This window comes from Haliotis asinina, chromosome 12, assembly GCF_037392515.1.
Source record: "Haliotis asinina isolate JCU_RB_2024 chromosome 12, JCU_Hal_asi_v2, whole genome shotgun sequence".
NCBI classification, from domain to species: domain Eukaryota; kingdom Metazoa; phylum Mollusca; class Gastropoda; order Lepetellida; family Haliotidae; genus Haliotis; species Haliotis asinina.
In genome coordinates this window covers 35,647,102-35,668,222 of record NC_090291.1, presented here as the reverse complement: position 1 = coordinate 35,668,222, position 21,121 = coordinate 35,647,102, and the positions used below count along the sequence as shown (strand labels likewise).

Genomic DNA, 21,121 nt, shown 5'->3' with positions numbered 1-21,121 from the left:
GTTGATTCACGATTGAAAATATAAGATATATAATGGTGATATGTCATCGTCAATCAAAGATATTAATGAATGCTTCACTTCCTTATAACCTTAGATGTTTGTACAGAAATCGCGCTTGAAAGTTGATTGTGTATGACGTGAAATTTGCATGTGTACGACTTTCATTTTCAAACAAAGAAGCAACAAAAGCAACAAAACCCGTTAAGAAACAAATATATACTAAGAATTGTGTTGGGGTTCGTTCGTTGTGCACGTGCATCACATGCCTTGTGTTTAGAGTTGGTTGTAAAGAGAAACAGTGGTACGTTCATAAAATGCCTGTCTTCTAGATTACCAGAAAACAGCTTTATTTTCATAGCTGAAGCAAACGCCATATTAACGGCTCTTAAATATATTCTAATGCATCCTGAACTTAAACAGTATATGCTTTATTCCGAGTTCTTAATTCCAGGCAATTAAAAACGTATCATGTAAACACCCACTTTTAGCAGAAATTCTTGAAATATATAATGATCTTGCAACTGGCCAATACGATATCGTCTTCTGTTGGTTACCAAGCCACGCTGGCATTTCTGGTAGCACAATGGCCGATTTTGCCGCCAAGGCAGCAAACAACAAATCTGTGACACCACTTCTTAGTCCACGCTCAGATCATAAAGCTACAATTAGATCTAATATCCGTGATCTGATACAAGTAGATTTAAATACATTACATGATGTCATACGTCGTTGCCGTCGACTCATTGAATCCTTTCCTGAAACGTCTTTCTGGGATTACAGTACCATGTGGGAAACCAAACACTCTAATCTTTAGAATATTCCATCGTCCCGATCTCTTGGTGAACGAATATGAAACACTTTGTAGTGCTGTGTTTTTTGTTTTATTTTCTATTTTTTTTGTTTTGCTTTGTTTTTGTGTTACAGTTGTTAGTAAAAGGTGATATACTGTGTAGTATTAGTAGTATTAGTATTAGTAGTGGTAGTAAAATTAAATCAAGTTCATAATTATATTGCGCATTTTACGAGCAGAACTGTTTAGATACACGAGCCCAATAATAACACAGCTGTTTTAGGACAAATGGTCCAACAGTCAAAGCTGCGAAAACCCCAGCTCTTAAAATAATTTTCAGTGAGATAACATATTATATAAGTTAGAGATGCAAATTGTTTTCATTGTTGTTCCGGCAAAGGATAGTAACAGCAACTGTATTTCACCTGGATATATATTCTCAGAGACATCCACTGAGAGGTGGATAGACGTATTAATGTTATACTTACTTTAAACAAAATGAAAAAGTGAGTTTAGTTTTACGTCGTTTTAAGCAAAATGCCAGCAATATCACGGCGGGGGAGACAGGAAATGGGCCTGACTCATCGTACCAGTGTTGGGAAGCCAACCCAGGTCTTCGTTCTGACCATATTCGTTAAGCACTAATATACCCCACAGTCCACGTCTTTCAAAGGTTTTTACACCAAACCGCACGAACCGTCTAAGGAAAACACATTTCCAACACCAGACCATTTTTTACTGAATCACAAACGATGCAGAAAATTCCATATTAGATTCATACTACCCCACTGTGGTCGTCAACACAATCACTATTTCAGCAAACTGACCAACTGCAAGTTGTTTATGCAAAAATATGGCATTTTGAGAAGATGCAAGAGTATTGGCCAGCTGCCATTAAAATTGTTTTCACTATTATTGCTGAGACTGCTATGCCTAATGCCAGATTCGTACCTCTGGAAAGAAAAGCATCATCAGTGACTGAAACGAGTGTGTCAAGTTTCAGTTCCATTGGTCATCTTAGGCCAATGTCGACGGACAGCGGACACAAATGCCTGAGCACGAACTCCCTGAGTTTTTCAGTGACAATGTCTTTACAAAAACCTTCTTTCACTCGAAGAATACCCTACGTGAATGAAAGACTAATTTGGTCATGGCCTCGATTTGACATGACTGAGGATTATATAAAATCATTAACTACGGAATCCTTTAGGGATCATTTATAGTAAAACACAGGCAACTCCGTGTTGGATAGTTGCTCGATGCTGTTTAAACTCTACCCACTCACTCACATAAAGTGATTAAACTCTGGGAATGGCTTTCATAACAAATGGTCTTGGAGAATGGGTTAAGCCAATGATTCCATCCAAAGAAGGCATCTTGCCATCCACGGGGACAAACTTGAACCTCTGGATCATGGTGGTCAGGAAGAGAAACAACTCCATTCGGGCCATCGACTCACCCAGACAAGCTCTTCGACCTGAAATATTTAAAACATTTAGATTTACACCTCCTTTCCCATATTGAAATGTGTCAGGATGCATAAGATGAAAATACTGGAATAAAGTTTGAATTCTTCTTTTATTCTTCTTACATGCAACTCACCTATTGAGAATGGAATGAACTCATCTTTCTTTACAACCTTGCCGCTGTCGTCAAGGAAACGGTCAGGCCGGAAGTTTTCTGGGTCACCCCACACATCCGGGTCTTGTAGGACGGAAACAATCATCGGCATGACAATTGTCTCTTTTGGGATGGTGTATCCCCTGAACTTGACATCGTGGGGAACGGCGTGGGGGAGAGCTACAGGTGCGATATCAGCTCGTCTCAACACTTCCATGATGGTTGCCTCCATGTAAGACAAGCTAGTCTTGTCCTTCATTGAAGGAAGTCTACTCTGGCCGATATTTTCCTGGATCTCTCGGAAACACCTTTCCTGTATTTCTGGATAGTTGAGAAGGTAAGCCAGTGTCCATCGAATGGTAGTGGCCGTGGTTTCTGTCCCGGCCACGAAAAGGTCCGTAATAACCATGGTTAAATTCTCCACTGAAAAGAACGAGAAAAGAATGAAAAAAGGTATTTTTCAGTTCAGACGTCGCAAATCTTTGTGTTGTATAATGTCCCTTTGTTGTGCCAGGAAGCTTTGAAGGGTGTATGGTTTGTTGAAATGTTTCATTTGGGATGTAATAAAGCAATATTATTAAACTTGTCCCAGAGCCATAACAACCTACTGATTCGGTTGTTACTGGACTGTCAAATACATACCCCTTACTCTCGCCCCAATAAATATATATGTAGAACAAATATAGTGTCGTTTATACTTACTGTCCATCGTCGTGTCCTCTTGTTTTTCATTGCGAAGTCTCATTTCCTTGATGTAGGCGTGGGTGAAGTCGTCCACATTATCATCATCCTGGTTTTGCAGGTGCTCCTTTATCATAGGTTTTATAAAAAGTGAAATAACTGTATCAACATTCTGCATTGTTATCTTAAATTTAAATGGATCCCCTGGCAGAAAACGCATAACAGGCAGCACATTCAACACCCCAGCCGCCCCTACGTTGGCAAAATTTTCCTCCATAGCTCTCATGAATTTATTGAAAAGTGGGTCACTATATTCAAACCGCTTTCCGAATACAGTGGAGGAGATGACATTGGACACAGCGTTATGCACCTGACGTTTGCAGTCAAACTCTTGTCCCCGTTCTGCTTCTAAGGTCTCGAGAAACTGTGAGATTTCTTCGTGGATTTTGTCCTCCATTATGTTCCTGCCTGCACCGAACTCTCTGAGAGTGTTGAGGGCGAATCGTCTTTGTTCGCGCCAGACAATACCGGACGTTCCACCCAATCCTGAATGCAAAATGTATGAAGGATTAATATGAATAGAATAAACACAACCACAAACGTTGGCAAACTCACTCACAAGGCCTTTCTGTAAAACAAAATGTAAATATGTTTAAATGCATGTATGGTCTATATAATTTTCCGTCATGTGCAAGACCCATCGGAATACCAAAATGATGTTTTGTAAAACCTGTACCTGTTGTCGTAGAAAACCTTTAATAAATTCTGATATGAACAATTTTCCAATACGGTTATCCATGAACCACCATGTGCCCACAACGATTATAAAGAACAAACACATAAGAAACCATAGGTCAGGTCGAGTAAATTGAAACCACCGAAGATAAACCACTTAGAGGGGATATAAGGTACCTGTGATTACCCAAAATGTACTTGATACCCATAGAAACCCATGAAGATCCGGGTTAGCATAGAACTTTAGCGACCAAGCTTGTCAGAGGCGACTAACGGGATCAGGTGGTCAGGCTTGCTGACTTGGTTAACAAATGGTATCGTATCTCAGTTGCGTAGATTGATGCTCATGTTCACTGGATTGTCTGGTCATGATCCGATTATTTACAGACTGCCACCATACAGTCTAAGTAAACTTATCCTCAGTACTTTTCGCTACACTCCACCACTGAGTCTAACAAAACCTTATGGGAGGTCGCGTCAGGTAACCTTTGAGATTGACCAATGAGAACACAGCTTACCAAATCGCGAAAGTGGACATTGGCACATACCTTTTGAACTTTTTATCTTGAAAAGGTTCGTACCCGAACGATTCATGCTATTTAGTGTACGATCCCTTCCGGGTGATGCACACGGCGCAGGTTACGACCATGACAACGGTGAGTAAACAGTCCCTGAAAATAGTGAACCCCCCAAGCGTATATACAGCTGGTCAAATAACTGTGTTATATACAGAATTTTGTTTGTGGAGAGATCTGTGTCAGTAACCTGAATATTTTGAAAGTCCCATCGATCCCTAAATAGTAGCCGTTGTTTGATTGGTTCAATCTATTTAACCGTCTCGCGTTTGATTGGACGGTTATAAGTAGCTCAAAGGTTACCTGGCGCGACCTTCTACTAGGTTTTGTTAGACTCAGTGGTGGAGTGTAACGAAATACAATGAGACTAAGTTTACTTAGACTGGCCACCATATAGCTTGGATATTGTGCAGCGATAAGCAACAACCCAACGAAACAAAGCAGTTAGTCGACTGCAGCAGCGATAAAAGATTTACCCATAATGTTGTATTCCTCATTAGATAAACAATATACAGTCATATTAATAGCCCTAAAATATATTCAAAGACACCCTAAACATAAACAATATACAAGCTATCCAGACTCTCTCTTTTGCTTTCAGGCTATTAAAAACTTACCTTGTAAACATCCACTTTTAAAAGAAATGATTGAATTGTATAATGATCTTGCTATAGGCCAATATGTCCTTTGTTGCTTACGCAGCCACGTGGCATTTCTGGGAACACAATGGCTGATCCTGCTGCTAAGGCAGCACTCAACAAATCTGTGACACCACTTCCTCTTCCATATACTGATTATAAAGCTTCCATTAGATCTTATATTCGTGATCTGATGCACAAACAGTGGGACACTCGAATAGGTGTAAATGATTAAGAAAAGCCTATATCGGTCACACCGAGTTGGGTTGTCAGACCAAAGTTGAAGGGGTAATCATGCAACGATGTAGTGTTGACCATAATACATATACTAATAATTATTTATTGAAATGCGAAGATCCTCCGTTTTGTATCCCTTGTATAACCAGATGTGTCTAAATTGCTATCAGCTGACGAGATGGTGAAAATTAAGCTAGGGTCCATGCAGGAGACAAATGTACTGTATGTCTCCATGCTCTCCAGGATGGTGATCTACCTTATGTTGTTGGCAGTCAATAGTCCATTATTATATTGTACTGTCTTCTATGGTTAAACTGTTTTAGATTTAGGTACTAATTATAAATGGATACCTGTGATATACTAGTGGTTTCACTGTTCTTCGTCAACAGGGTTTAATTTCTAATTTGCTTGAAATACAGTGTAATTCTTTATAATTGTTCTCGTCACGATAAAGCTGCAATACTGGCTATGTGACGATAAATATTAACTCTCTCTATCCTTTATTAAATGTGTCCGTCAGTGCTATCCATGTTAATGTATTCATCTATTTCCAAAGTTTGATACAATTTCAGTGAACAAAATAGTGTTCAATGTGTCATGTCACACTGAATATTGAAATAACACAGATGAAATATTATCCATTATTCCAGCCATATAATGACGAGATCAAGTTTGCATTTATTACGTATACCGTTCTAAGGCCATGGTGAAAAAGAAGATTTGTTTCATGAACATATATTTTCATTTCACTATTATTTTAAAAACTGAAAATGTCACAGCATCAAATACAAAAGCAAGGAAGTCCCTTTACAAAACTACAATTTATGATACAGGTCAACTTCCCTCAGGTCATTTACGATAAGGAATCATGACACTGGAAGGAGAAGGGTCTACAGCAAGAAGAATCATGACACTGGAAGGAGAAGGGTCTACAGCAAGAAGAATCATGACACTGGAAGGAGAAGGGTCTTCAGCAAGAAGAATCATGATACTGGAAGGAGAAGGGTCTACCGTAAGAAGAATCATGACACTGGAAGGAGAAGGGTCTACAGGAAGAAGAATCATGATAGTGGAAGGAGAAGGGTCTACAGCAAGAAGAATCATGATACTGGAAGGAGAAGGGTCTTCAGCAAGAAGAATCATGACACTGGAAGGAGAAGGGTCTTCAGCAAGAAGAATCATGACACTGGAAGGAGAAGGGTCTTCAGCAAGAAGAATCATGACACTGGAAGGAGAAGGGTGTTCAGCAAGAAGAATCATGACACTGGAAAGAGAAGGGTCTTCAGCAAGAAGAATCATGACACTGGAAGGAGAAGGGTCTACAGCAAGGAGAATCATGATACTGGAAGAAAAAGGGTCTACAGCAAGAAGAATCACGACACTGGAAGGAGAAGGGTCTACCATAAGAAGAATCATGATACTGGAAGGAGAAGGGTCTACAGCAAGAAGAATCATGATACTGGAAGGAGAAGGGTCTTCAGCAAGAAGAATCATGACACTGGAAGGTAAAGGGTCTACAGCAAAAGGAATCATGACACTGGAAGGAGAAGGGTCTACAGCAAGAAGAATCATGACACTGGAAGGAGAAGGGTCTACAGCAAGAAGAATCATGACACTGGAAGGAGAAGGGTCTACAGCAAGAAGAATCATGATACTGGAAGGAGAAGGGTCTTCAACAAGAAGAATCATGACACTGGAAGGAGAAGGGTCTACAGCAGGAAGAATCATGACGTTGGGAGGAAAAGGGTCTTCAGCAAGAAGAATCGTGACACTGGAAGGAGAAGGGTCTACAGCAAGAAGAATAATGACACTGGAAGGAGAAGGGTCTACAGCAAGAAGAATCATGACGTTGGAAGGAGAAGGGTCTACAGCAAGAAGAATCATGATACTGGAAGGAGAAGGGTCTACAGCAAGGAGAATCATGACACTGGAAGGAGAAGGGTCTTCAGCAAGAAGAACCATGACACTGGAAGGAGAAGGGTCTTCAGCAAGAAGAATCATGATACTGGAAGGAGAAGGGTCTACCGTAAGAAGAATCATGATAGTGGAAGGAGAAGGGTCTTCAGCAAGAAGAACCATGACACTGGAAGGAGAAGGGTCTTCAGCAAGAAGAATCATGATACTGGAAGGAGAAGGGTCTTCAGCAAGAAGAATCATGACACTGGAAGGAGAAGGGTCTACAGCAAGAAGAATCATGACACTGGAAGGAGAAGGGTCTACAGCAAGATGAATCATGATACTGGAAGGAGAAGGGTCTTCAGCAAGAAGAATCATGACACTGGAAGAAAAAGGGTCTACAGCAAGAAGAATCACGACACTGGAAGGAGAAGGGTCTTCAGCAAGAAGAATCATGATACTGGAAGGAGAAGGGTCTACCATAAGAAGAATCATGATACTGGAAGGAGAAGGGTCTACAGCAAGAAGAATCATGATACTGGAAGGAGAAGGGTCTTCAGCAAGAAGAATCATGACACTGGAAGGAGAAGGGTCTTCAGCAAGAAGAATCATGACACTGGAAGGTGAAGGGTCTACAGCAAGAAGAATCATGATACTGGAAGGAGAAGGGTCTGCCGCAAGAAGACTCATGACACTGGAAGGAGAAGGGTCTTCAGCAAGAAGAATCATGACACTGGAAGGAGAAGGGTCTACAGCAAGGAGAATCATGATACTGGAAGAAAAAGGGTCTTCAGCAAGAAGAATCATGACACTGGAAGGTGAAGGGTCTACAGCAAAAGGAATCATGACACTGGAAGGAGAAGGGTCTACAGCAAGAAGAATCATGATAGTGGAAGGAGAAGGGTCTACAGCAAGAAGAATCATGACACTGGAAGGAGAAGGGTCTTCAGCAAGAAGAATCATGACACTGGAAGGAGAAGGGTCTGCAGCAAGAAGAATCATGACACTGGAAGGAGAAGGGTCTTCAGCAAGAAGAATCATGACACTGGAAGGAGAAGGGTCTTCAGCAAGAAGAATCATGACACTGGAAGGAGAAGGGTCTTCAGCAAGAAGAATCATGACACTGGAAGAAAAAGGGTCTTCAGCAAGAAGAATCATGACACTGGAAGGAGAAGGGTCTACAGCAAGGAGAATCATGATACTGGAAGAAAAAGGGTCTACAGCAAGAAGAATCACGACACTGGAAGGAGAAGGGTCTTCAGCAAGAAGAATCATGATACTGGAAGGAGAAGGGTCTACCATAAGAAGAATCATGATACTGGAAGGAGAAGGGTCTACAGCAAGAAGAATCATGATACTGGAAGGAGAAGGGTCTTCAGCAAGAAGAATCATGACACTGGAAGGTAAAGGGTCTACAGCAAAAGGAATCATGACACTGGAAGGAGAAGGGTCTACAGCAAGAAGAATCATGACACTGGAAGGAGAAGGGTCTACAGGAAGATGAATCATGACACTGGAAGGAGAAGGGTCTACAGCAAGAAGAATCATGATACTGGAAGGAGAAGGGTCTTCAACAAGAAGAATCATGACACTGGAAGGAGAAGGGTCTACAGCAGGAAGAATCATGACGTTGGGAGGAAAAGGGTCTTCAGCAAGAAGAATCGTGACACTGGAAGGAGAAGGGTCTACAGCAAGAAGAATAATGACACTGGAAGGAGAAGGGTCTACAGCAAGAAGAATCATGACGTTGGAAGGAGAAGGGTCTACAGCAAGAAGAATCATGATACTGGAAGGAGAAGGGTCTACAGCAAGGAGAATCATGACACTGGAAGGAGAAGGGTCTTCAGCAAGAAGAACCATGACACTGGAAGGAGAAGGGTCCACAGCAAGAAGAATAGCACTAATGCTACCGAAAACAGCCAAGGGAGTCGGAGTGGAAGCACATCAGTCATGACTGTTTTCAGCATTTTTCAAGACTAACGAGTAGAAACTCAGCATTATCCAATGCTACGTCCCGAGAAATGACAGCAGTGAGGAGGATAAAGATCACTTCTGTGACAGACTGCAACATATTATTAACAGACTATTCTTGCAGTCAATATAATGTTCAGTATGTCCAGCACTCAAGTTTACAGGTAAGACTAACTCATAGTTTCTGAATAAATATAATTTTGATGGTAACAAGATGGAAGAATCAGAATCCGATGGAATCGGACTTCCTTCATTAAGAACTTTCGCACTGCAGAAGGGGAAAATAAAGTGGTCCTGGGATTATGTGACAGACGAGTTTAAATAGCTTATATGATGTATACCGGCTCATTAGCAATAAACTCAAAATTACATAATTGTTGTGATGTTTTAGGTCTGTATCAAGATATGGGCATCATAATTTTTCACAAATGCATACATACATTACCTGACTAGTGCCCTGTGCCTCCTTAACACTTCATTTCTATCCTTGCGTTATAGCTCTTAAAATAACTGAGGTGGGGTAGCCTAGTGGTTGAAGCGTTCGCTCTTCAGATCCGGGTTTGACTCCCCACACAGGTGTAATGTGTAAAGCTCATTTCCGGTGTGCCCACGATATTGCTTGAATATTGCTAAAAACGACGTAAAAACCACATTAAATGACTCCTTTCAACTGAAAGGGGGTCTAAGTGAAATTCTGAACCTGTGGGAATCTAGACTTACTTCATGAGAGCTTTAGCATGGAGAACTAGGCAGTCGTGAAAATAATGTGCTTCATGGACTGTGGGACAAGTAACATAACATGAGTTATTACTACCATCCTCATTACAGCTATGTGAAGGGCAGCTGTGTGTAATTATCTGCGGAGTATAGCCTCCATGTGGGCTGCCTGTCGGGACATGACCCTTTGACAGCGGATAAAGCATTTATTTAGTTTAAATATGCCAGTCAATCCTGATATGTATTTCCGTTTGACCGGGTAAGGTTTTACATATATATCCAAGCAAACGTTATTAATGAAGGTCACTGTGGATCGTATTTAAAGCATGCCCACTAGTAAAGATTGATTTCCCCACTCTCAACGCGATTTCCCCCACAGTTGTTCGGGGGCGGTGGGGGTAGCTTAGTGCTTTAAAGATTCGCTCTCCACGCCGCAGATCCGGGTTTGATTCCCCACATAGGTACAAAATATGAAGCCCATTTCTGGTGTCCCTCGATGTGATATTGATGGAATATTGCCGAAAACGGCGTAATACTGAAGATCAGTTCTAGCCTGGATCTTCACGGGTTGATTTGGTAATGAATTAAAACCTGGGAAATCATGGGTGCCGTAGGTCCCCAATAAGGTGGTTTGTCTTTTGGGACTAAGATACTAGTCAGTTATTTGAAGTATATTACTGAAAACTGTTTTAACATTGAAAAGTGTAAATGTGGCATACACGTTTAAAGAAACGGAACCATTTTTTTCAGCGCGATAATGTTTTATTTCCTTTATTCGTTTTTAAAGTTTTCTTTGTTTTTAATTTTACTTCGTGAATCAGTGTGTATCTGTACGTATGGAACGAATGTTTTTGGACAAAAGTGTTTGAGGGCAAGACTAACGCTTAGTCAGTGAGTGAGTGAGTTTAGTTTTACGCCGCTTTTTAGCAATATTGCAGCAATATCACGGCGGGGGACACCAGAAAAGGGGCTTCACACATTGTACCCATGTGGGGAATCGAACCCCGGTCTTCGGCGTGACGGAGTGAAAGAGATAAATAATTCCCCCTTAACTGAAATATACCTCTACTGAGATGAGGTGTGTTTCATCATCCCTGAACCACATGTTCCCTTTTCTGTAATAAATACGTGACACGTTTTGTGGGTGAAAACTTCTATACCATGTATATGAGCACGATGAATGGTTAAGAAATAGCTAGGAAGCCTCGTATAGAGAATAAGCAGAAGTTACTATCCATACAAGCATGTCATGTAATCATGTTTGTCCAAATTGTAAATGCCTTTGGAGAATTCACTTTCTGTAATGTCAAAGCTCTAATTCTTGCAAGTCTAGAAGCTGTGGAAGTTATAAGCGTCAATCTACACCTAGCACAGTTTTCCAAAGAATAATTGTTTCATATCATATGTAATTAGATCAGCATCAAACGCATTTAGAAAGGTCACCATGGCGTTTTAGATGAGACTCAGTTGCCTCATCTCTTGTGGTGACATTTCATTCTTCACTCCACTTATCTAACCTTGCTGTCAGGATCATTTGTAACGAGCGAGCTTCTGAAACTGATATGCACCTTCATGTGTAATGTCACAGTGAGTGAGTGAGTTTAGTCTTACGTCGCACTTAGCAATATTCCAGCTATATGGCGACGGTCTGTAAATAATCGAGTCTGGACCAGACAATCCAGTGATCAACAACTTGAGCATCGATCTGCGCAATGGGGAACCGATGACGTGTCAACCAAGTCAGCTAGTCTGACCACCCGATCCCGTTAGTCGCCTCTTACGACAAGCATAGTCACCTTTTATGGCAAGCATGGGTTACTGAAGGCCTATTCTACCCCGGCACCTTCACGGGTCGTGTAATGTCACAGAGCGAAAGTGATTGAGTTTAGTTGTACGCTGCATTTAGCAATATTCCAGCAATATTACGGCAGGGTACACCAGAAATAGGCTTCAGACATTGTACCCATGTGGGGAATCAAACCCAGCACATTGAGAACTCTTTAACTACTAGGCTACCCCACTGCTTCCAGCGAAAAGGATGGAAATGTAGCCTTGTGGATGAAGCATTCGCTCGTCACGCCGAAGGCCTGCGTTCGATTCCCCACACGGGTACAGTGTGTGAAGCCCATTTCAGATGGCCCCGCAGTCATATTGCTGGAATATTTCTAAAAGCGAGCCACATATAACTGTAATATTGGTGAATGCGGCGCAAAATTAAACTCACATGCTAAAAGCGGCGTAAAACCATACTCACTGACAGAGCGAAACCGCAACGGTTTTATGTTGTCATTGTTAACCCTTTAGTAATGCCTTGGGGAAAGCTAGTCCAGTACCAAACACTGTACAGACAGTTCGATAGGGTCATTACCTGCTCATTGTCGGTACTTTCCAGAATCCTAGTATTGTTTTGTGTCTGTTGTGACCAATATTGCCAATATGACTTTTTTACTTAAGTGATTTGATCATATATACAGAAAGATTGATGCAAAACCAAAGACAAAGATACGGGTCAAAGTGTAAATATTCTGAACCATTTGAAACTACAATATCTAGTTAATATCAACACTTGCAATGGACAAGGAGGTCATTTCGGCACCTACCTTTCCCTTTGGCAATAAAGTCACTTATTAATGAATGAGGCCTGTCCGAAAAGACGTCGGCGTTCTTGACAAAGGCGTCTTTCAGAGTGCTGTAACCGTTGAGGACGATGACTGGTGTGTTGAACATGTACAAACAGAAGATGTCGCCATATTGTTGCCTAAGTTTCTTAAACGTGATCCGGGGATCGGAGCCCATGGAGAGGGCATTCCCTAAAAACGGGAGGAGAGGAGGACCGGGAGGCAGCCCAGACGGACGCCGAGTTAGCAGCCATAACAAAACTAGCACAGCTCCACACAGCAACACAGTTGTATGACTGGAAGTGAAGAAAGCAAATATATCCACCATTGTCTGCTAATGTCCTTGCACCAGTTCAAAACTGAAGATGACCGAAGGGGAATACCTTACGGAGCCACGTGTACTCTTTCAGGCAAGAGATTGAATCATAAATGTACTTCTTCAACAGTTACTCCTCAGCGAACACAACCCTGAAGTTTAGGTCTAACTCCTGTGACCGCGAACTCGTCACGTGACAGCCAGCTGATGTCGTCTGCTTAGCTGTTTGCTTCTGCCATTGTTTGTAGCACGTGTCATATTTGGGATTACTTTTTCTGTGCCCTTACATATGGCTGTCTACGGGATGGGAGGGTTCACCTGTATGACATTCGCCACATTACCAGTATATTTGTCCGTCATTCGTTTGGGGGATTGCTTTTTTCAAGGGACTGTCTAAACCTTCGCCTGGCTGAGCCACGGCGGATCAAAGATATTATTGATCCAAGGGACTGTGTATTGTGGCACAACACACGTAAGTTGATAAATGCGATGTCATTAGTTATGAAAACTGAAATTATGTGTGCAAAGCAGATTTCACAATTGCCTGTAAAATTTTACAAAGATCCATCCTAAACTCACTTCATAAACATTATTTATGCTACACTGAAGTAACATGTAAGTCTTTGGAAATTACGTCAAGTGACCGAATATACTAGTAACTAGAACGGGTCTGCACACTTGAAAATGGCAGGGAGCGACGCTTTTCACTTCACTACATGACCAAATGGATACCAGATGTCTCACCCACACTCCAGGGTCCCGTTTCACAAAGCTAATGTGGCGCTATGACGACCGTACCTCCTTTCCGTACAGCCACGATAGCTCTGTGAAACGGGACCCACTCCATTTCTATATGGACGCATAAAAGTGAGTGAGTGAGTGCGTGAGTGAGAAAGTTAATATTCACCGTCACATCGGCCATATCGTGACAGCAATTCACAATAAAATGAAAACATCCGGAAGAGTAAAAGCTATGGACAATGGACAGTTAAAATACTAGACTATCACAGATATAAAACTAGCATGTAAAACAAAAACACTGTAACGAGAGAAGACAATACAATATAAAACACGGGCTGTAGATCACCAACAGCTGAAGGTAGATCACCGTACTAGGGACCATGGGGACTTATATCACCTTTGCTACCTGCATGAACCCTAGCTGGATTTACATCATCCCCTCAGCCACTGACAATTGTAAGACAATTTAGCCAAAAATTAAAATAACAAATATACTACGTTTAAAAACCTGGTACGTGAAAGTTTTACTTTGAAAATTTTGGGACTTACGTACCCTTTCAGGGGGACAATAATTTTACGATACTTTAACCCCCTTTGAAGGCACAGCAACTAACAATCGCAGTTGTTAATTTATACTACCATAAATAAAATAACATTTTTCTATATACAAAACATATTCTTCAAAATTTATCCAACAATTCTATTTCTTTGTAAAAAATAGACGCATAAAAATGTTCACCACACCGTCCATCCAAAGTGAAAAGTGTTCACTCCCACAGATTTGATGAAATGACCCCCCAATCAACTATTGCGTCACCAATCTGTATGCATGAGTGCAAGATATGCTTGGCTGATTTTATCATCACAAGGGATACAAAACGGAGGACCAATGTTGGGTTTTATCGCATGTAATTTATTTATACCTACTTGTGAGTCCCACTTCTTTTGCATCAGATCACGGATATAAGATCTAATGGTGACTTTATAATCAGTGTAAGGCATAAGAAGTGGTGTCACAGGTGGTGTTAGGTGCTGCTTTAGGAGCAAGGTCAGCCAATGTGGTACCAGAGATCCCTATATGGCTGAACTATGTTCCATACCTTGGACATAGGTGTCCGAGAATTTATTTTATGAATATATATATATTCTTTATTACAGAAGTGTAGGCCATCGGCCCATAACTACAAAAGTTGCATGGTGTATGACAAAACATGGTGTATACAGTATAGATCGGTAGTTTTAACATCTTAGATGCATTGCATGGTAAATAAAGCTAGCTAAATTATTTATAAGATTACAGTCTAATGATGACATAAGGAGTTTGAATTTTGCTTTACATGGATTGGTGCAAAAGGCTTTAGGTAAATGGTTCAAGCGGAGCTGTTTGAATTTGGAACACACGAGGAGAAAGTGGTACTCATCCTCAATATAGCCTTCCTCGCATTGTAAACATAGCCTGTCATTTCTATCTATTTTATAATATCTTCCAGTTTCAATACGTAACTGGTGTGAAAAGCACCTAAACTGCGCGAGTGCTACTCTAAACTTTTTAATGCTAATCACATTTAAATATGGCTCTCTAGACAGTGATGTTTTAAAATAAGAATAACACGTAGATTTACTGCCATTTTGAAGTGAGCTGAACCAGTTCTGTTCATGAATACATTTAAGACGATTCTCAAATTCAGTTAAGAATGAGGTAGGGGAAGTAACAGTTTGCTGCTCCCAAACAAAGCCAAAACCCAAGCTGTAAAGCAGATCTCTACACTTCGACGCCCAATTAACTCTATTATGATCTAAAGCCATTAGCATCATGTGATAACATTTTTTGGGATGACGAGATTCAGACATGCCTAATAGTTTTAGCCAATACTTTATAACCCGTTTATATGCTAAAATATATAGGGGAAACCGCCCACATTCACCACGAGCTATATTATTAGTTGTAGAGATCTTGACGCCTAAAATTCGTTTGCAAGCCAATGTGTGTACCGATTCTATACAGTCATTCTGATAGAATCCCCAGACCTCGGCACCATACAGCAGAATAGGAGCTATTTTCCTATCAAATATCTTAAAGTATAACTCAAGAGATATATTGCTTAGTTTACTTATTGTTTTAAGGACACCAAATAAGGCCTTTTTGCCTTGCAAGGCTGCATTGGAACAATGACTAGACCAAGACAAGCCCCTCGTGAAGGTTATACCAAGATACTTATATGAAGTTACAGCTTCCAACTTCCTACCATTATAAAACCAACTTTCTCGTCTTGATAAAATACCACCTTTCTGAAACACGACAACTTTTGTCTTATCCAAATTGACTTCAAGACCGTATTCTATACAAAACGTTTCTAAAACATTGATGCGTTTCTGTAGTCCACCAATAGAATCAGATATAAGTACGATGTCATCCGCAAAGAGGAGAATAAATATCTGAATAACATCAGGATGTAATTGGATACCTGGACCTGAACACCGTTCTATCTCAACAGCCAGCTCGTTGATAAAAATTGAAAACAGCAGAGGGCTTAGGACGCAGCCCTGACGAACACCACGTGAACAAGGGAAAAATCCTGATAGCACATTATCAAATTTTACGGTAGCCTTAACGGAAGAATAGATAGCCTGTACAGAGTTAACCATTTTGGGGGAGACACCTCTAGACTTCAATACTGACCATAATTTCAAACGACTTACACTGTCGAATGCCTTTGCAAAATCCACGAATACACAGTAAAGTTTGACCTTTTGCTTACTCAGGTACCTCTGGATAATAGACTGGAGGATAAATATGTTATCAATGGTGGAGTAATCGTGGCGGAAACCAGCTTGTGACTCTACAATTTTACAATATGCTTCACACCAATACGTTAATCTCCTGTTTAATATAGACACATAAACCTTGCTAAATACACTAAGAAGAGAAATACCTCTATAGTTAGATGGGGAGTGTATATCACCTTTCTTATATAAAGGAACAATGACAGCCTCCGACCATGATTCTGGAAAGTAAGCCTGTTCAAACATGGCATTGAAAAGAGCTGCAAGATATGGTACCAAAATATCGGTTGTGTATTTGAAAAATTCTGGAATTAATAAATCAGTACCTGAGGATTTGCCACACTTCAGCCCTTCGATGGCGGTGAAAACCTCCTCCTGTGAAATAGGAGAGTCTAAAATGAAGCGTGTCATATCATCACAGTTATCAGAGTCAGTTTCATGCATAACACTGACTTCGGACTGATCATCGGAAAGAAACAGGTTTTTGAAATGGTCAGCCCATTCGCAGATGGTTATATTAGGAGAACGAGTATTGGCAGAGGAGGACAACCCTTTTAAAGTAGACCAGAATGCTTTACTATCATGGAGACTTCTTGCGATTTTATCGCTCACTTTGTCATAATATGCTTTCCTTTTATTTCTAAGTATTGATGTGTAGGTATTCCGGGCTTTAATATAATTACTCAAGTGAACATCAGTTTTATTACCACGAAATACTTTAAGAAGTCTTTCCCTTTCTGATCTATGGAACCTACATTCCGCGTCAAACCATGGTTCGGAGTGTACAAATCTAGTTTTCTTATGGCGCTTCATACTACCGGCCGCTTCACAGATTACTGCAGTAAACTGAGTAACAACCTTATCAATTTCATCAACAGGTAGTATACATTTCTCAAATATGTCAACAACGGCAGGTAACAACAGGTTCTCCCTGAACTGTTGGAGATACTTCAGGTCCCACACATAGCGGTCCGTCACACGTTTTGCACGTGCTACTTCAACACTGTCGTCGGTAGCAGGGTCACGTGACTGAAACGAGCACGCTAACGGTTGATGGCTTGAGTCAGCTCGTGAAACAACTTCAAAATGTTTACAATATGAAAATAGGCAATTAGATACAATAATATAATCAATTACACTTGATCCACTCTGATTAATAAACGTAAAGTCGCCGATACCAGAATCCGCACCACAACGGCCGTTTAAGATGGACATATTAAGGGCAGCACACATATTCACCAGGACACGACCAGCACTGTTGATGATTTTATCACACGATGACCTGTCGATGTTAACGCTGTCCTCAAACGACGACATATACTCATCCCCCAAGATATCAGAGATGTCATTATCAATGGCATCACATAGTGTTCCCGTTCGAGCATTGAAGTCCCCACCAACAATCACATGCACATCCTTATTCCTTGATCCAAGTACCTCAACAAGTGAGTTACAGAACAGCGTGATACCACACTTAATCTGTTTGTGTGTATACCAGGTAGAGCCACTTGGGTTTACGTATACACTGGCATATAGGACATCTTTATCCAATGAAAAGGCAGTCTTGTCAATTAACAAAAATACAGCATTCTCTGTGATTTTAGATGTTTTCACATAATTATTGAGGGACTTTTTCACAAGAACAGTTATACCTCCTGACGGTCTTCCTCTAATCGCTGTTTTAAGGGCATTGATACTATAGGGTATGTGTTCATGAAAAATATGGTCATAATCATAGTCAATAGTCCATGTTTCTAGAAGACCAATAATATCAAAGTCAGATATATAATCGGTAAAACAAGTATCTGAAAGTTTATTGAGGAAACCGGAGATATTCCAAAAGAGAAACTGTTTGTTTACGTTCAAAGCCGAACGGCTGTGTAGCTGGGTGTGGCCACACCCCTAGGTATTTGTGGGAGGTGGGTTTACATGAGGAATGCTCTCTACAATGGAGCAGGCTGTGTCTGTATTCGAGGTGTCCGTACTCTCCGATACTACCAGTTCGCCGTTTCGGAAGTAGCCACGTTTGTTCTGTGATCGTAGATCTTGAAGTATTTTCCTCTGTCTGTGAGTCAGGTCACTGGCGACCCCATAACCTTTGCTCCTTAGTGCGTTACGGAGACCAAGTGAGCGTATTTTGCAGTCCGAGGTAAAGAATTTAATTATGATTGGCCTAGTACGTTTAGTTTGTGATGGCCGACGTCCGATCCTGTGAGCTTCAGCGATATCCTCTGGAGACAGCCGGACACTGTCCGAGTCCAAACAGTCATTCAGAATCTCACATGACAAGGCTCTCAAATCCCAGCTAACTTCTTCAGGTTTTTCGGACACGCCATATAGCAAAACATTGTTACGTCTATTGTATTGTTCTAATTTTTCAACTTCCTTTAGCAAGTCTATCACATCATGCTGACCAGATCCACTCTGACGTGGAGGGTTACACTCAAGTTTGTCCAGACGGTCACTGACAGCTTCTATATCTAAACGTAGGACAGATTGTTCCCCTTGAATATCCTGTATGTTTCGCTTTATGTCGTCCACAGTACTACTAAGTTTCCTAGTTTGAGTTTTTATGTCTCTCATGTCACGCATAAGTTCATTCTTCATTGCCCGAAACTCCTGTAAAATATCATTTTTCATGGCTGCGAGGTCGCTTTCACTGATATGACTCGTCTTACCGGTGGGTCCCGGGTTCAGTTCAACATCCCCCGAGAGTAAGATATTAGACCAGACAAACACGACAATGAAACTTGCATTGTATATGGAGGTAAGCAACACATATGTAGCCAGGAGCCGATAGCCCACATCGACATACCACGGCCATTCAGTGTACGGGGTATACGGGCTGACATGGCCGACCTGCCGGGTGCCATGTGGGTGTGAGAATGTTCCTATTCTCGCTCTCCAAACGTCAAGGGGTATCCCCATCGGTAACGTTGAAGTGGCAACACTTTAATAAAGCAATATGATCTGTCAGGTGTTACTCACAGCTTTTGGTATTTGCTTTTGTCGGGTGGTTTAGCGAGAGCGTGTACACACACACGTCTTGTCAGTAGGGGCAGGCAACTCCAGAATTTATTTTGGAGACATACTTTTGCCAAGATTTGCGTTTATACTGTTTAAAGGTACGCCGTGATTCAGCATTTAAAATTTAGAATTTATTTAAATTATGCACCACGGGATGGCGACGGAAATAATGTTCTGCTTTTTTCCTTGCCTTATTAGCTTGTTTGCACTCATCGTTGAACCACGGTTTCCGGATATGTGGAACTGCAGAGGACTCTGGTATACATTCATCAGCAAGTGGGTTGTGCCCATTTAAATCTCACATAATAATACAGGGCTTTGGGAGTTGATCATATAGAGCTTGAAGATCGCGTTTCTGAAACGTTGAAGACGGAGAAACAGAGAACCTAATGTAAACGCAACGTGGAAAGTTTGTCGCACAGCAACAGCCTGAAGGTTAGTAAGTGTAACTGGGCTATAGATAACTTCCGTTTGACTAGAATGGAAGACACTCCAGTGGCCCAGTCACCCTGAGGCGAAAAACAATGATATGCAGTTATAAACCTCTTGAGATGATTTCTCCTTATCTTGTGGGTGCCTTCAAACATGATGAAAACCTCGAATGCATCTTACTTCGAGGAAGTCCCCCGGACTTCTACATGAAAACCCGGGTACTTGGTAATTACCTGTATTACTTTATGTATAATTTTTTACCAAGTCCCTGGGTCTTTTTCGACGTATACACTCTTAACGAATGCAACCAAAACCAACAGTATTTCTTTTAATTCTCGTTGACCATGTACAATCAGAAACTGAAATTGAAAGTAATGTTTCGTCTGGTCAGTTTTCTTTCCTCCTGTGGAGAGACAGTGTCCGGTGTCTCCTCCTCTGTGCAGTTCGCTGTCTTCTCCGGCCTTTTCAGTTGTCAGGATATTCGAGAGACCGTAGTTCTGTTCATCAGACAGCGGCACTTCTGTGTCCTGAAAGAAAAACTTACCTGTTAAGTATTTTGAAAATGTTCTTACTACTTGAATTATGTAAACCTAGTGATAACAGTTTTGAGTGAGTGAATTATTGTTTAACGCCACCTTGGGCAATATTTCAGCCATGAGCGTCGATGAGACAATTCAAATGAAACATTAAATGATCTCTAAATATAATACTGTAATATGTACAAAATTGCACTGGACTTATCCTTCCAATTAGCCCATAACATTGTCATAGTTAAGGGGAACTTGCCTGTAACTTCGCAGACCAGCTGTTCTTCAACGTTTGCTTGGTAGAGCTTCGCGTCCCTCCTCTCTCAGTGACATCTTGGCATTGAATGATAGCTGAGCGTTCGACTAGGCCACGTGGTTGACGACGACTGCACGACCTTGTTTACCTCGAGTCGATTCTCTATAGCGCGCCAATACGGAATCAATTCGCTATAACGCTGATTTTCCCGAGTTGTATTATCTTGCTTATTCACTTATTCATTTTTCACCAGATCGGTTTATAGAACGGATCAAACCCTTCTCCTCTGTTTTGGTAGCTCATGTAAACCCTGGAGTCGGGAAAAATACCTCGAGCCTTCGGCCCTCGGTCCGAGGTATTTTCCCTCCGCGGGTTTACATGCGCTACCCAAACCTCGGAGGCGTGTTTGATCCTACACTGAACGAACGCAGGTCAAGAGCATCTGTCTATTTCAAATATGTCTCCTGCAGACAGAATGCTGAGGGTGATAAATCTTGGATTAAAAGTTGTAATTTATGGAAATTAGTCCTTAGTCCTCTACAATTCCATTGTATAACTGG

At 41.1% G+C, this 21,121-nt stretch overlaps 1 protein-coding gene across 1 annotated transcript; it reads right to left on the bottom strand.

Moving 5' to 3' along the window:
• Positions 1-865: 865 nt before the first annotated feature.
• On the bottom strand, positions 866-13,038 carry LOC137258252 (cytochrome P450 2U1-like). The gene is made up of 4 exons (XM_067795853.1): positions 12,461-13,038; positions 3,113-3,637; positions 2,393-2,833; positions 866-2,267 (listed from the first exon to the last, which is right to left on the bottom strand). Exons 1-4 carry the CDS (start codon positions 12,804-12,806, stop codon positions 2,089-2,091), a joined length of 1,491 nt encoding a protein of 496 aa, XP_067651954.1. The 5' UTR covers positions 12,807-13,038; the 3' UTR covers positions 866-2,088.
• Between the last annotated feature and the right edge of the window lie 8,083 nt (positions 13,039-21,121).